We start from the raw sequence: 14764 nt of genomic DNA, 5'->3' as shown, positions 1-14764 counted from the left end.
TCATTTCCATCTTCGCTGCCTCCGGAGAATACTTGGCATCAGGTGGCAGGACCGTATCTCCAACACAGAAGTCCTCGAGGCGGCCAACATCCCCAGCATATACACCCTACTGAGCCAGCGGCGCTTGAGATGGCTTGGCCATGTGAGCCACATGGAAGATGGCAGGATGCCCAAGGACACATTGTACAGCGAGCTCATCACTCGTATCAGACCCACCGGCCATCCATGTCTCCGCTTTAAAGACTTCTGCAAACGTGACATCAAGTCCTGTGACATTGATCACAAGTCGTGGGAGTCAGTTGCCAGTGATCGCCAGAGCTGGCGGGCAGCCATAAAGGCAGGGCTAAAGTGTGCCCAGTCGAAGAGACTTAGCAGTTGGCAGGAAAAAAGACAGAAGCGCAAGGGGAGAGCCAACTGTGTAACAGCCCCGACAACCAATTTTATCTGCAGCACCTGTGGAAGAGCCTGTCGCTCTAGAATTGGCCTTTATAGCCACTCCATGCGCTGATCCACAAACCACTGACCTCTCGAGACAAGGAGGCCAAAGAAGAAGCTATTGTGAATAGGTGGGGTCCTAGCACCGATCCCTGCGATACCCCACTAGTCTCTGCCTACCATTCAGAAAAAGACCCATTTATCCCTACTCTTTGTTTCCTGTCTGCCAACCAATTTTCTATCCATCGCAATACACTACCCCCAATCCCATGCGCTTTAATTTTGCGCGCTAATCTCTTATGTGAGACTTTGTCGAAAGCCTTCTGAAAGTCCAAATAAACCACTTCCACTGGCTCCCCCTCATCAACTTTACTAGTTACATCCTCTAAGAATTCTAGTAGATTTGTCAAGTATGATTTCCCTTTCGTAAATCCATGCTGACTCTGCCCAATTCTACCACTGTTCGCTAAGTGCTCTCCTATAAAATCTTTGATAATGGACTCTAGAACTTTCCCCATTACTGACGTCCGGCTGACTGGTCTATAATTCCCTGCTTTCTCTCTACCTCCCTTTTTGAATAGTGGGGTTACATTAGCTACCCTCCAATCTGTAGGAGCTGTTCCAGAGTTGATAGAATTTTATTTTATTTTATTTTATTTTATTTAGAGATACAGCACTGAAACAGGCCCTTCGGCCCACCGAGTCTGTGCCGACCAACAACCACCCATTTATACTAACCCTACAGTAATCCCATATTCCCTACCACCTGCCTACACTAGGGGCAATTTACAATGACACTAAAGACCCCTTGCAAAAAGGCCTTGTCCTATGAGAATTCTAGCAGATACTGGAGATGTGAGAAAGAGAGAGTGAGAGAGTGTATGTATGTTCGCTATGATGTTTGCAAATATTTAGCCCCCCTTCTGCTGCACATCATTTTTCGGATGACAGGAATGGAACTGCTTCCAGGCATCTGTATACTCTGCTTTGGAATTGAATGCTAGGATCTGGGGACTTGTGCCAAAGTTGGGAGATGTCCCACAGACTAGTCAAGCAACAGCCTGACATAGTCATACTCACCAAATGACATCTTTCTTGGAAGATGACCACCAATGCATCCAGTATTTCTAGGGCCACTTACTTAAGTACTCTGGGATGCATACCATCAGGCCCTGGGGATTTATCGACCTTCAATCCCATCAATTTCCCCAACACCATTTCTCTACTCATACTGATTTCCTTCAGTTCCTCTCTCTCACTTAGCCCTGTGTTCCCAACATTTCTGGTATGAAATTTGTGTCCTCCTTTGTGAAGACCGAACCAAAGTATGCATTTAGTTGGTCAGCCATTTCTTTGTTCCCCATAATAAGTTCCTATTTCTGACTGCAAGGGACCTACATTTGTCTTCACCAATCTTTTTCTCTTCACATACCTATAGAAACTTTTACAGTCAGTTTTTATGTTCCCTGCAAGCTTGCTCTCGTACTCTATTTTCCCCTTAATCAATCCTTTGGTCCTCCTTTGCTGAATTCTAAACTGCTCCCAATCCTCAGGTCTGTTTTTATTCTGGCAAATTTATATTCCTCTTCCTTGGATCTAATGCTATCTCTAATTTCCCTTGTAAGCCATGGTTTGGCTACCTTCCCCATTTTACTTTTGTGCCAGACAGGGATAAACAATTGTTGCAGTTCATCCATGCGCTCTTTAAATGTTTGCCGTTGCCTATCCACCGTCATCCCTTTAAGTAATGTTTCCCAATCCGTCATAGCCAACCCGCGCCTCATACCTTCATAGTTTCCTTTACTAAGATTCAGGACCTTAGTCTCAGAATCAACTACGTCACTCTCCATCTTGATGAAGAATTCTATCATATTATGGTTGCTCGTCCCCAAGGGGTCTTGCACCACTAGATTGTCAATTATTCCCCCCTCATTACACAATACCCAGTCTAGGATGGCCTGTTCTCTAGTTGGTCCCTCAACGTATTGGTCCAGAAAACCATTCCGTATACGCTCCAAGAATTCCTCCTCTACCGTATTGTGACTAGTTTGATTTGCCCAATCTATATGTAGATGAAAGTCACCCATAATTACAGATGTTGTTTTATCGCATGTGTCTCTAATGTCCTGTTTAATGCCATTCCCAACATCCCCACTACAGTTTGGGGGTCTATATACAACCCCCACTAACGTTTTTTTGCCCCTTAGTGTTTCTCAGCTCTACCCATACAAATTCCACATCGTCAGAGCTAATATCGTGCCTCGCTATTGCGTTAATTTCCTCTTCAACCAGCAATGCAACTCCACCAACTTTTGCTTTTTGTCTGTCCTTCCCAAATACTGAATACCTCTGGATGTTCATTTCCCATCCCTGGTCACCTTGCAGCCATGTCTCCGTAATCCTGACTATATCATACCAGTTTACATCTATTTGCGCGATTAATTCATCAACTTTATTGCGAATGCTCCGCGCATTAAGGCACAAAGCCTTAAGGCTTGTCTTTTTAACATTACTTGTCCCCTTCCCACTATTTTTCACTGTGGCCCTGTGTGATTCTTGCCCTTGATTTCTCTGCCTATCATTTTTCTTATTCCCTTTACTGTCTTTTGTTCTTGTCTTTGATTCCCATTCCCCCCCCTCCTTTGACTCCTTGCAAAGGTTCCCATCCCCCTGCCATTTTAGTTTAAACTCTCCCCAACCACTCTAGCAAATACTCTCCCCAGGACATCAGTCCCGTTCCTGCCCAGGTGTAACCCTTCCAATTTGTACTGGTGTCACCTCCCCACAAAACTGGTCCCAATGTCCCAGGAATCTAAAACCCTCCCCCTCACACCATCTCTTCAGCCACGTATTCATCTGATATATCTTGCTATTTCTACCCTGACTAGCACATGGCACTGGTAGTAATCCTGAGATCACTACCTTTTGAGGTCCTACTTTTCAACTTACTTCCTAGATCCCTACATTCTGCTTTTAGGACCTCATCCTTTTTTTTTTTACCGACATCATTTGTGCCAATGTGTACCACGATTGCGAACACCCTCCCCCTTCAGAATGTCCTGTAACTGCTCTGAGACATCCTTGACCCTAGCACCAGGGAGGCAACATACCATCCTGGAGTCTCTTTTGCGGCCACAGAAATGTCTATCTATCCCCCTTACAATTGAATCCCCGATAACTATTGCATTCCCACACGTTTTACTCCTCCTCTATGCAGCAGAGCCAACTGTGATGCAATGAATTGGGCTGTTGTTGCTTTCCCCTGAGAGGCCATTCCCCCCAACATAATCCAAAGCAGGAAACCTGTTTTGCAGGAGGATAGCCACAGGAGATTCCTGAACTGCCTGCCGAGTCCTCTAAAAGTCCTTAAAAAGGCATATGGGATCCTGGTGTTATAAAGAGATGCATAGAGTACAAAAGCAAGGAAGTTATGATGAATCTTTTAAAAAGCAATGGTTTGGCCTCAACTGGAGTATTGTGTCCAGTTCTGGGCACCGTACAATGATATGAAGGCCTTAGAGGCGCAGAAAAGATTTATGAGAATAGCTGCAGGAATGAGGGACCTCAGTTATGTGGATAAATTGAAGGGACTGGGATTGTTTTCCTTTGGAGAAGACAAAGTTGATGGAAATTTGACAGTGTGCACAATCATGCGAGGTCTAGAAACCGTTCCCATTGGTGGAAAGGTCGAGAACCAGAGGACACCAATTTAAGGTGATTTGCAAAAGAATGACATGAGAAGAACATTTTTACAGCAAGTAATTTATATTGTGGAATGCACTGCCTGAAAGGGTGATGAAGACAGATTTCAATTGTGGCTTTCAAAAGGGAATTGGATAAGCACCCAAAGAGAGAAAATGTGGGCTAAGGGGAAAGGGCGGTGTAGTGGGATTAGCTGAGCTGCTGTTGTGGAGAGCCAGCACGGATGCAACAGGACGAATGGCCTCCTTCTGTGCTGTAACCATTCATCATTCTATGATTCTAATTTACTTTACTGGTTTCTAGATTCCTAAGCGCATTTATGTTGAATGTTTCAGTAACATCACCATGGTATAAATTGCAGAAAATGAGTTAAAGACTAAATATAATTTACTCATCAGAATCCATAACATTTAGACTGCCATTAGATCCAGGGAAATTCCCATCACCTTCAACCAATCTGGGATAGACAGATCTTTGGTGTTTCCGGGAATCACGTGGTATGACGAGCAGGTGGAAAAGTTAAGTTGAAGCCTACGATCAGCCACGATCGTATTGAATGACGGAGCAGGCTTGATGGGCCATATGGTCTACTCCTGCTCCTTGTTCTTGTAAATCCCTCCACTGCTAACACACAGTGGCAGCAGTGTATACCATCTTTGAGATGCATTGCAGCAACTCGCCAGGCCTCCTTCGCAGCACCTTCCAAACCCATGACTTCTATCACCTAGAAGAGCAAGAGCAGTAGATGAATGGGAATGCCACAAGTTCCCCTCCAGGTCCCACACCATCCTCTTTTTAGAGCTTTATCGCCGTTCCTTCATTGTCGCTGGGTCAAATCCTGGAACTCCCTCCCCCGCAGCAATCTGAGTGGATCTACCCCACATGGACTGCAATGGTATAAGAAGGCAGCTCATCACCTTCTCAAGGACAATTAGGGATGGGCAATAAATGCTGCCCTCCTCAGCAATGCCTACATCCCATGAATGCATTGGAAAAAAAAAGACACAATTTCTGTATTAAACCAGAAAGGAATGGCATAGGATAAGTTACCTTGATAGTAGATTATTGACTCCAGTTGCATCTAAATGAGATAACTTATCTGGACATAGTAAGGGTTAAAGCAGTCATTAAGTCAGCTTTGTTCGGGCTTTGAGAATGCTGCTATGTTTTTTTTAAATCTTTATTTCCTTTTACAGAGACATTGGAAATATAGTTGAAACACTCTATGGCCCAAATTCTCCGCCAGTTCTGTTGATTGGCCATAGTATGGGAGGAGCAATAGCAGTTCATACTGCAGCAAAGAACCTGGTGCCATCTCTTCTGGCCCTATGTGTGATTGATGTAGTAGAAGGTGGGTTATTTAAGTTACTATATGAAATTTTAAAAAAAAATCAGTTTTGTTTGCTTCAGGTAAAAGTAATTATAATCAGACACTGTGTACCAGCTCTTATAAACTACCAGTACAACATAATAACTTTGCTATGCCTATTAGTGTATGTATATATTTTTGCTTAGCATTTTGTAACTTTTAAATAAAACATTTCTAGGCACAGCGATGGATGCTTTAAACAGCATGCAAACGTTTTTACGGAGTCGGCCTAAAGTATTCAACTCTATTGAAAGTGCCATAGAATGGAGGTGAGATTTCTTTACCTTTCTGAATACAAGTAGCTCCTCCATTTCGTCATAGAACATAGAACAGTACAGCACAGTACAAGCCCTTCAGCCCACGATGTTGTGCCGACCCTTTAACGTACTCTAAGATCAAACTACCTACATACCCTTCGTTCTACTATCATCCATGTACCTATCCAAGAGTCGCTTAAATGTCCCTAATGTATCTGCTTCTACTACCACTGCTGGCAGTGCATTCCACGCACCCAGCACTCTCTGTATAAAGAACCTACCTCTGACATCTCCCCGAAACCTTCCTCCAATCACCTTAAAATTATGCCCCCTGGTGATAGCCCTTTCCGCCCTTGGAAAAAGTCTCTGACTATCCACTCTATCTATGCCTCTCATCATCTTGTACCCCTCTATCAAGTCACCTCTCATCCTTCTTCGCTCCAATGAGAAAAGCCCTAGCTCCCTCAACCTTTCTTCGTAAGACATGCCTTCCAGTCCAGGCAGCATCCTGGTAAATCTCCTCTGCACCCTCTCTAAAGCTTCCACATCCTTCCTATAATGAGGCGTCCTGTTGGACATCCTCCACAACAAGCCCCTCATTCAAAGGGCAAGAGTGCCAGGATCATGAGGTCTACATTGTCCTAACAGGAGGTGAAGTTGAAGTAGAACAAACCAGCAATCTATCATCTAAAGGGGAGTGTCTACCATAATGTAGTAGTCCATTTAGAGGCATAGGCAAGAATTGGCCATCCTCTCCTCCAACCGTGGCAAGTGGGCATCTCTGGTTGGGAGTTTATTTATTTATTTAGAGATACAGAACTGAAACGGGCCCTTTGGCCCACCGAGTCTGGTCCGACCAACAACCACCCATTTATACTAACCCTACAGTAATCCCATATTCCCTACCACCTACCTACACTAGGGGCAACTTACAACGGCCAATTTACCTATCACCTGCAAGTCTTTGGCTGTAGGAGGAAACCGGAGCACCCGGCGAAAACCCACGCGGTCACGGGGAGAACTTGCAAACTCCGCATAGGCAGTACCCAGAATCGAACCCGGGTCCCTGGAGCTGTGAGGCTGCGGTGCTAATCACTGCGCCGCCCAAATGTAAACCTCTGAACTGCCTCCAATGCAACTACATCTCTCCTCAAGTAAGGAGACCAAAACTGTACGCAATACTCCATGTGCGGTCTCACTAATGCCTTGTACAGTTGCAGCAAATACTTCCCTACTTTTATACTTTGGGAGTTTTTTGAGCTTAGGTCAAGTTTGAATAATACAAGATATGGCTTTGTAAGTATGTGAAGAAAATTAGGGTAACTTTCAGCTTGGGAATAACTCGCCTCTTTAGAAGAAAATGAGCACGGAAGTACAAAGTCAGGTAACATTCTTTCATGCCTGTTTCGCACACACAATTTGCTTGTCTGCACTCTATAAATTGTTTTGAAACCCAAGCACCCTTTTAAACGGCTTTAGCACCCTTTTTGCCAATTATAAATCAATCACAGAAATCATGGGCTTGGACAGCTTGGAGGGTGAATTTCTAGTAATATTTAGAAAGGATCATAAGCTGCTCTTGGGTTAGATACCTAGTATGTTGCCTTTGAATGTTTTGAGTGTCTGTTACTGGAACTGACAGTAATCATGACAGAAATTTGGTGACTCAGTAGAAGTCCAGGGACTTCTGACAAATTTCTGATAGTTTCAATGGGTTTGGTGCTTGCACTAGAAAAGGAGGAGGACCTAGCTAACTTGCAGGAAAGTGCTTACAGGAGGATTTACTGCACATGAATGTACAGGCCCAACACCTCTTGCCTGCAGTTCACTGAGGAGTAGTGTGTGAGGAGGATCCACTTCACCAGGCAGGCTGTTAGGTGCTGCAGCAGGTTAGAGCTCTATTTCCAGCACAAGATCAAGTGCATCTGTGCCTGTGGCTGACAGTAACTGTTGTCCCAACTTTAATGTTTTGGTCATTCCGGTCTGTGGCAAATGACGTCTGCCATATCGATCATATTTGCAGGTCTGCATTCACCAGACTTTAAAGTCGTTGTCTTTGTATCCATTGCCATGGATGCCATGAAGCAGGAACATGGGGCTTTGGATTTTTTTCCAGGATTGCAATTGGGGCGCACACATTTCCTTAACTGCTCAAGTAGAACAACCTGGAATCTATGTATATAAGAACTTCACTCACCAAACATCCAGCTGTTTTGAGCTAATGGTCATTGCCTCATGCAGGTCTGTGCCAGATTTCTTTGTAGTGCCATGATGTCTTTAATCCTGTGCCAGTACTCAAATTCCGTGTCTCGCACCCCAAACATTGGATCCGAGGCTGGCTGCTTGGGGGCAAAGGCTATTCTCTCCAAACTTGGATAATGATGCCTCTCCGGAACCTGAACCCAGATGCAAGTATGAGGTAAAATTATTGCCATATTTCCACGAGTTCTGATAAAACAGACAAAACCCCTCCAGAAGCAAAGTTTACACTGCCAAGTAGCTATGAATGTGTCCTGCTAAATAGCCCTGAATCTTCAGGAAGTTGTTGACTGCTGCACATTGGAGGGCCAATCGATTGAGCCAGCTGCAGAGAAGATGTGGAGGCAGAGGAACATGTGTGACCAGAAACACCTGAGGATGTTGAGAAGAGCAAGGCCCACCAATTCTGTCAGCTGCGTGAGCTGTTGAATAACAGCTCATCCAGGAGCTCTTTAGCTGAAAACCTGCAATTCTCCTGAGCCAACAGTCATTCCTAAAATCAGTCCACAGTACTTTCTGCATTGTTAGAACTACAGTGCACCTAAAATCAAGCATAGGACTTTCAAACAAAACACATTGCATGGTTATCAAGTATTCCTCAAACTCTAGAGTAAGAACTTCGAAAATAATTTACTGTAACCTTTTATACTGCTGTTAATGTCCATTGTAGGGTTACTGGAATTTGTAATCTGGGACAGTGACTGAGCGTTTGAACAAATATGAGCTAATTAAGAGCCAGCATGGATTGTGAAAGGTCGGTCATATCTGATTAATGTAATTGAATTTTTGAGGAAATCACTAACGAGGTGGACAAGGGAGTGTTTATGGATGTTATCTACGTGGACTTCCAGAATGTAGTCTGATTGATGGACTGTGGTAAGTGGTGTTCCCTAGAGATCTGTACTGGGTTCTCCAGGTACTGACACCCCCTCCTTCAAATCTGCCATCATCCCGTTCCACAAAAACACCAACCCTTGATCCCTCTGTCCCTGCAAACTACTGCCCCCATCTCCAACCTCCCCTTCCTCTCCGAAGTTCTTGAACATGCTATCGCTTCCCAAATCTGTGTCCATGTTTCCCGAACTCCACATTTGAATTCGCCATATTGGGTTTCTGCCCCTACCACAGTAGCGAAATGGCTCTTAGTAAAATTGCAAATTACATCCTTTGTGACAAAAGTTAATTATCCTTCCTCGTCCTTTTCAACCCTTCTGCAGTCTTTGACACCATTTGACCATCCTTCTCCAACTGTAGTCCAGCTTGATGGTACTGCACTCACCTGGTTCCATTCTTATTTGGCCAGTCGTAGCCAGAGAATCAATGCAATGGTTTCTCTTTCTGCTCCTGCACCATTTTCTCTGGAGCCCCCCCCCCCATCCCCCAAGGATCTACCCTTGACCGCCTTTATTTCTCATCTACATGTTTCCCCTCAATGCCATTATCCAAAAACACATCAGATTCCACATGCTCGCTGATGATACCTAGCTCTACCTCACCATTGCCTCTGTCAATCCCTCCACCATTTGATTTTCATGCTGCTTGCCTGACATCCAGTATTGGATGAGCAAAAATTTCCTTCAGTTAAATGTTTGGAGGAGTCCCCGCCACAAACTCCATTCCCTAGCCACCTTCTCCAGCCCTCTTCCTGTTCACAATCAGAGACTGAACCAGATTGTTTGCCACCTTGGTGTCATATTTGAACTGGAGATGAGTTTCCAACCCTAAACTCATACATCACAAAGACAACCTCCTTTAACTTCAAATGCCATCAGTCGCTGCCCTGCCTCAGCTCATCTGTTGAAACCCTCATCCATGCCATTGTTGCCTATGGACTCCACTATTCTCCTGGCTGGCATCCTGCCTTGTACCCTCTGTAAATTTGAGCTAATCCAACACTCTGCTGCCTATATCACAACTTGCACCAAGTCCCATTCACTCATTACCCCCATGCTCATTGACTTACATTGGCTCCCGGTCCAGCAATGCCTCAATTTTAAAAATTCTTGTGTTTAGGAACATAGGGACAAGAGTATTTAACCCATCAAGCCTGTTCCACCATTCAGTGAGATCATGGCTGATCAGTGATGTAACTCCATATATCCACCTTTGCCTAATATCCCATAATACCTTTGGCTAACAAAAATCCATCGATCTCTGAATATAAATTAATTGATCTAGCATCAGTCGCTGTTTTGCCGAAGAGAGTTTCAACCCTCTTACCGCCCTTTTGCATTCACAAGTGTTTCCTAATTTCAGTTCTGAAAGGTCTGGTTCTAATTTTGGGACCATGCCTCTTAGTCCTAGACTCCCCAACCAGTGGAAATAGATTTTCGCTATCTGTCCTATCCGTTCCCCTCAATATCTTAAACTTTGATCAAATTACTTTGATTCGGGGAAAAGGTGTGGGGTGGTGGGGAAGCAGCAAGGCTACCTGCCCCTTGTGAGTGGGTAGCTTTGCTGCTTTCCCCACCACAACCCCACCTCCAGGAAAATGGCCCAGGGGTGGTATAGAGCCAAAGATCCAGCATGCCGGCTGGCGGTGCTTTTTTTTTAGCGCCCACCTGCCTCTATTCCAGGGCCTAAAATCCTGTCCAGAGAGTAGGGATAATGGGCAGGTACTCCAATTGGCAGGATGTGACTAGTGGTGTCCCACAAGGATCCTTGTTGGGGCCTAAGCTATTCATTGTATTTATTAATGACTTAGATGATGGGATAGAAAGTCACGTATTCAAGTTTACCAACAACATTGTAAGCCATGTACAAGTTTGAAATTAGAGATATTATTGCCTTAAGGCCACTTATTGGAGGCCAACTGGGATTTTCCAGTCAGCCTCCAGGTCCCCACATGTAGCGGGGGTTAGTACAACTGCCTGGAGGCAGTTTCCTGGCAGCAGACCAGAGGTGGCCTTTGGGGGGGGGTGGGGTCAGCGCTCCAGGTAGGCTTAGAGGCCCTCCTTGCCTGCCTGGATTTAGCAGCAGCAGCAGACCACCCTGTGACCTCCTCTTTACAAATTTATGCTGGCTCCCTGATCAGCTGAGAATTTTCAAGGTGTTCAGCCATTCTATCCTTTAAACATATGCTGCAGTAATTTCCTGACTATAGATGTTAGGCTGAATGGTCTATAGTTCTCTAGTTTCTTCCTCTCACCTTTCTTAAATAGCAGAGTGTCCTGTGCAATTTTCAGTCCAAAGGAACTATTCATGAATCAAGAGAACTTTGTAAAATTCTTCTGAAGAAGACTCATACTGGAGAAAATGTGGGTATGTCTGTTTATATGTGAACTCAGATAAAGAGTGCTGGTGACTATTCTTTACAGCTGAGTTTGAATCTGACCACTTTCACTTTCAAGCAGCGCTCACTGGAGAGTCATCTCGTACTGGAGACCTGCCTGATTTATCCCCCTGCCCCACCACCTTAGGACGCTAGAGATTAATTAACTGTCAGACTGTTACCTCCGCTGAGATGACCACAGTCAACACAAATCAGGAGAAGAAGCTTTGACTGATTTATTTTCATAGTCAAGACCAAATATGGTTCCTGGTGAATTGCCAGGAAAACCTTAGCATAGCAGACTTGCTGTTCCTTCCTTTCACTACCTATTTTATGAACAATCCACATCTGTTGGAGCCTGCTATAAAAGGTTTTCACTGAGTCTCAGCAGCAGGTGTACGTGTAGTGGCTTTGTTTATAATGTAAAGGCACTTGAGACAATTTTATACTGTTCACTCCATTAAGCTTATGTCCCAGCTCATCAAATATTCTTTTCCCCTTACTTTAATGATACTGCAGATGAAAATGTATGTCACTCAATCAGTTAGCAGTCAACAATATAAAAATAAAGTGCAATTGCCCAGGCAAACAAACCAGTTCACTGTTCAAATTAACATGGCTTAGTTTGCTGATGTCTGTAAATGCACAAAAGGACAGTATGCTGGAGACTACACTAAATGATTTTTTTTTCTGTCCATACTGTATGAGTTTGTTGCAATGTGGGCCAGAATTGTTACAAGCATGATTTGTTACACAAGGCTGCAGAATTACCTATAACTCTCAAGAATATCGAATGCCTTAACCATTCTGCAGAATGTACATCAGAAAACAACAGTAACGATTACCTCCTATTGCCTACAAAAGTTCATCAAGAAAATGGCTTGTAAGGCTAACAGAAGTAATTAGAGAGAGATTTCAACTGCGATGTGATGGTTTCTGTGAAACTAGTAAGTAAGAAAATTCTGTATGGACCATCTCAACTTTTTAGAGGCATGGGGAGGAGAGGGTGGGTATCCTGATGCATCACTTTTGACATTGCAAAGCAATCCAGTCTTTCTGGTTTGAGATGTGGTTTAGCTGATGTAATTGAGATCTAAAAAGTTGCATTCCTGGTTTGTGTAAATACTCAAAGAATAAAAAAAAAGTTAATTGTGTCAATTGTTGCCAAAAGATTGAATTTTTTTTTTAAATGAGTGCACATTATAGATTTCACCATTTATGAGCCAAGTAATATGAACCTGGAAAAGGAGACATCAGATGTTTAGGACACTCTGAGGGAGTGAGGAGCGATACTTTAGGGTTAAAGAGATGTAGTGTGAGCTCGAAGGATTGTGTAAGACACAACTAGCAGTCTCTCAAAATGTGGAGATGATGAGGAAACCCAGGGTGTTAATGTTTGACTAATTCAGTTTGTTTTTGGGAGTGAAAAGATTTTTTAAAATAATTATTTTGTCAACTGTCAATTTATATTAGGTTATAAAAAGCCCACAGTTAGAAATGTATGTAGTAAATGCTTGAAACTCCTGAACTAGTAATGCCTGTTAATTATCCAGCCTCATTTGTTGTGTTCCAGATGTATAAATACTTTCTTTTTTCTGTAATAATACTGTAGACAAATCAGAAGTCTATGCAGAGTTTGAAGTCTAATATGAATTTTCTCCTGTCTTTACAGATAAATCCACCCCAAGCACCACTGAGTCAATGCAGAATGTAATTCAATAATTTCATTAGGATATTGAATAAATCCTAATTACAGCAGTTACTGACATCTCCCCTGAGGAGAGAAGGAATGGTGTGACACACACAGGATTTGGAATTCAGACAGGTGACCGTGTTAAGAGGCAAGAAGATGCAGAACCCCTGGAGATTGGGTACTGCACTGCACTACACCGCACCTGTTTGATAGGCTCAGCCAGCATGCTGTAGATATGTACCTGCTGTATGATGCAATGAAGAATGCTTATGCTATTGTGTACAGCAATGTTAAATGCACAATGACATGAGACAGTTACATGCAATTATGCAGTTTTTGTTGGGCTCGATTTGTGGAGCAGGTTGGTGCTTCAGTCAACCTTGCTCTATACAATGATGAAAACTATCAGGTTGCCTCTACTGTGCTTCAGTACATCACAATTTGGTGTTCCCTTGAGCCTTTTGAAGCCTATGGCTGACTTCTTTCCTTTGGTCCTCAGGCTGATATAGTCTATGAATCCAAGTATCGTCCTGTATAAGTGAGTGCTCTGGCTGCTTTTAAAGTTCATCTGCTAATCCTGAGATATATATGTGAAAAGTAAAATGAACATACTTTACAGCATCTCCTGTGGCAATGCTTACTAAGAATTTTTTTAAAAGTGTATAAATCTTGTCCTGAATTTATTCTCGTTATTCCTCTCAATCTTGAGCTCCTCATCATGATAGAATCCCAAGTTTCTGAAGATTTCAGCTTTTCTACATTGACTTGGACTTCAGTTGAATCTCAGGCTTATCCAGGCCTACATATATGAAGAACAGTTTGACTAAGAAGCTTACCATATTCCAGTTACCTCATATTGTAATAAAAAAAAATCAGTAACTGCAGATGCTGGAAATCTGAATTCAAAACAGAAAATGTGAGAAATACTCAGCAGGTCTGGCAGTATCTGTGGAGAGAGAGAGAAAAACAGAGAAAGTTCTAAAGACAGGTCATTGACCTGAAATGTTGACTCTTTTTCTCTCGGCAGAGATGCTGCTTGACTTGCTGAATATTTCCAGCATTTTCAGTTTTTATTTATCAGTAACCTTTCTCTGAGCCGAGGAAAGGACTATCATGGTAATTGAAATTAAGTTTGATAGAATTTGATTTCTATTTTCCCTCATAAATTTATGAGGGGTCTTTTCACGATTTGTTGAGATAGTCAAAGCAGAAAAAAATACTCTACTTTATAAGAAAGAAGAAAAGCTACAGACATGCAAAAAGTATTAGTATAGTTAGATCATTTGTTTTCAAAGTGTTTTTTGAACATTGTAGTTGCTTTGAAGTTCACATCTGTATTCCAAGTCTAACTAAATAATGTATGATGCAGTCACATGTGGAATGTATATGCACATGTGCAACATTGAGGAATTTTGTCTGCTGTACAGGAAAATATATTGACCCAAGTCTGTTAGTTAACACAAACCAAGTAAGACTTACAGGCTCTATAATGGCCACTCTTGAAAATGTGGTGTTACCTGTGTCTTTGTTTCTGTTTTTAGTCATGTGGTAGCATTTAACACCACATTAAAACATATTTGGAAAATGTAGCTTAACATGAATATTTTCTGCAGAAGTCAAAGACTCACCACACTCTAGTTTTAGAATTGTGACATAAGCTGAGTTGAGCACCCTGTTGAACAGCGACATCAGATGTGTCAGATCTCACCTTTTGGGGCTGATTTCTCAAACATCAGGCCACTGATTTTAAAAACTTGTGTATTCAAGAGGGTTATATA

The 14764-nt window shown here is 42.9% G+C and overlaps 1 protein-coding gene across 2 annotated transcripts in view; it reads left to right on the top strand.

The window, feature by feature from the left end:
- ppme1 (protein phosphatase methylesterase 1) overlaps positions 1-14764 on the top strand; it is a 71546-nt gene that overhangs the window by 44343 nt on the left and 12439 nt on the right. For both annotated transcript variants that reach the window (XM_068033363.1, XM_068033362.1), the window contains exons 6-7: positions 5334-5488; positions 5685-5775. In XM_068033363.1, the coding sequence (XP_067889464.1) occupies positions 5334-5488; positions 5685-5775 (246 nt within the window). The remainder of the gene's footprint in view (positions 1-5333; positions 5489-5684; positions 5776-14764) is intronic.

Source organism: Heterodontus francisci, chromosome 6 (genome assembly GCF_036365525.1).
Source record: "Heterodontus francisci isolate sHetFra1 chromosome 6, sHetFra1.hap1, whole genome shotgun sequence".
NCBI lineage: Eukaryota > Metazoa > Chordata > Chondrichthyes > Heterodontiformes > Heterodontidae > Heterodontus > Heterodontus francisci.
The sequence above is the reverse complement of the archived record's forward strand: the minus strand, read 5'-3'. Positions and strand labels throughout refer to the sequence as shown.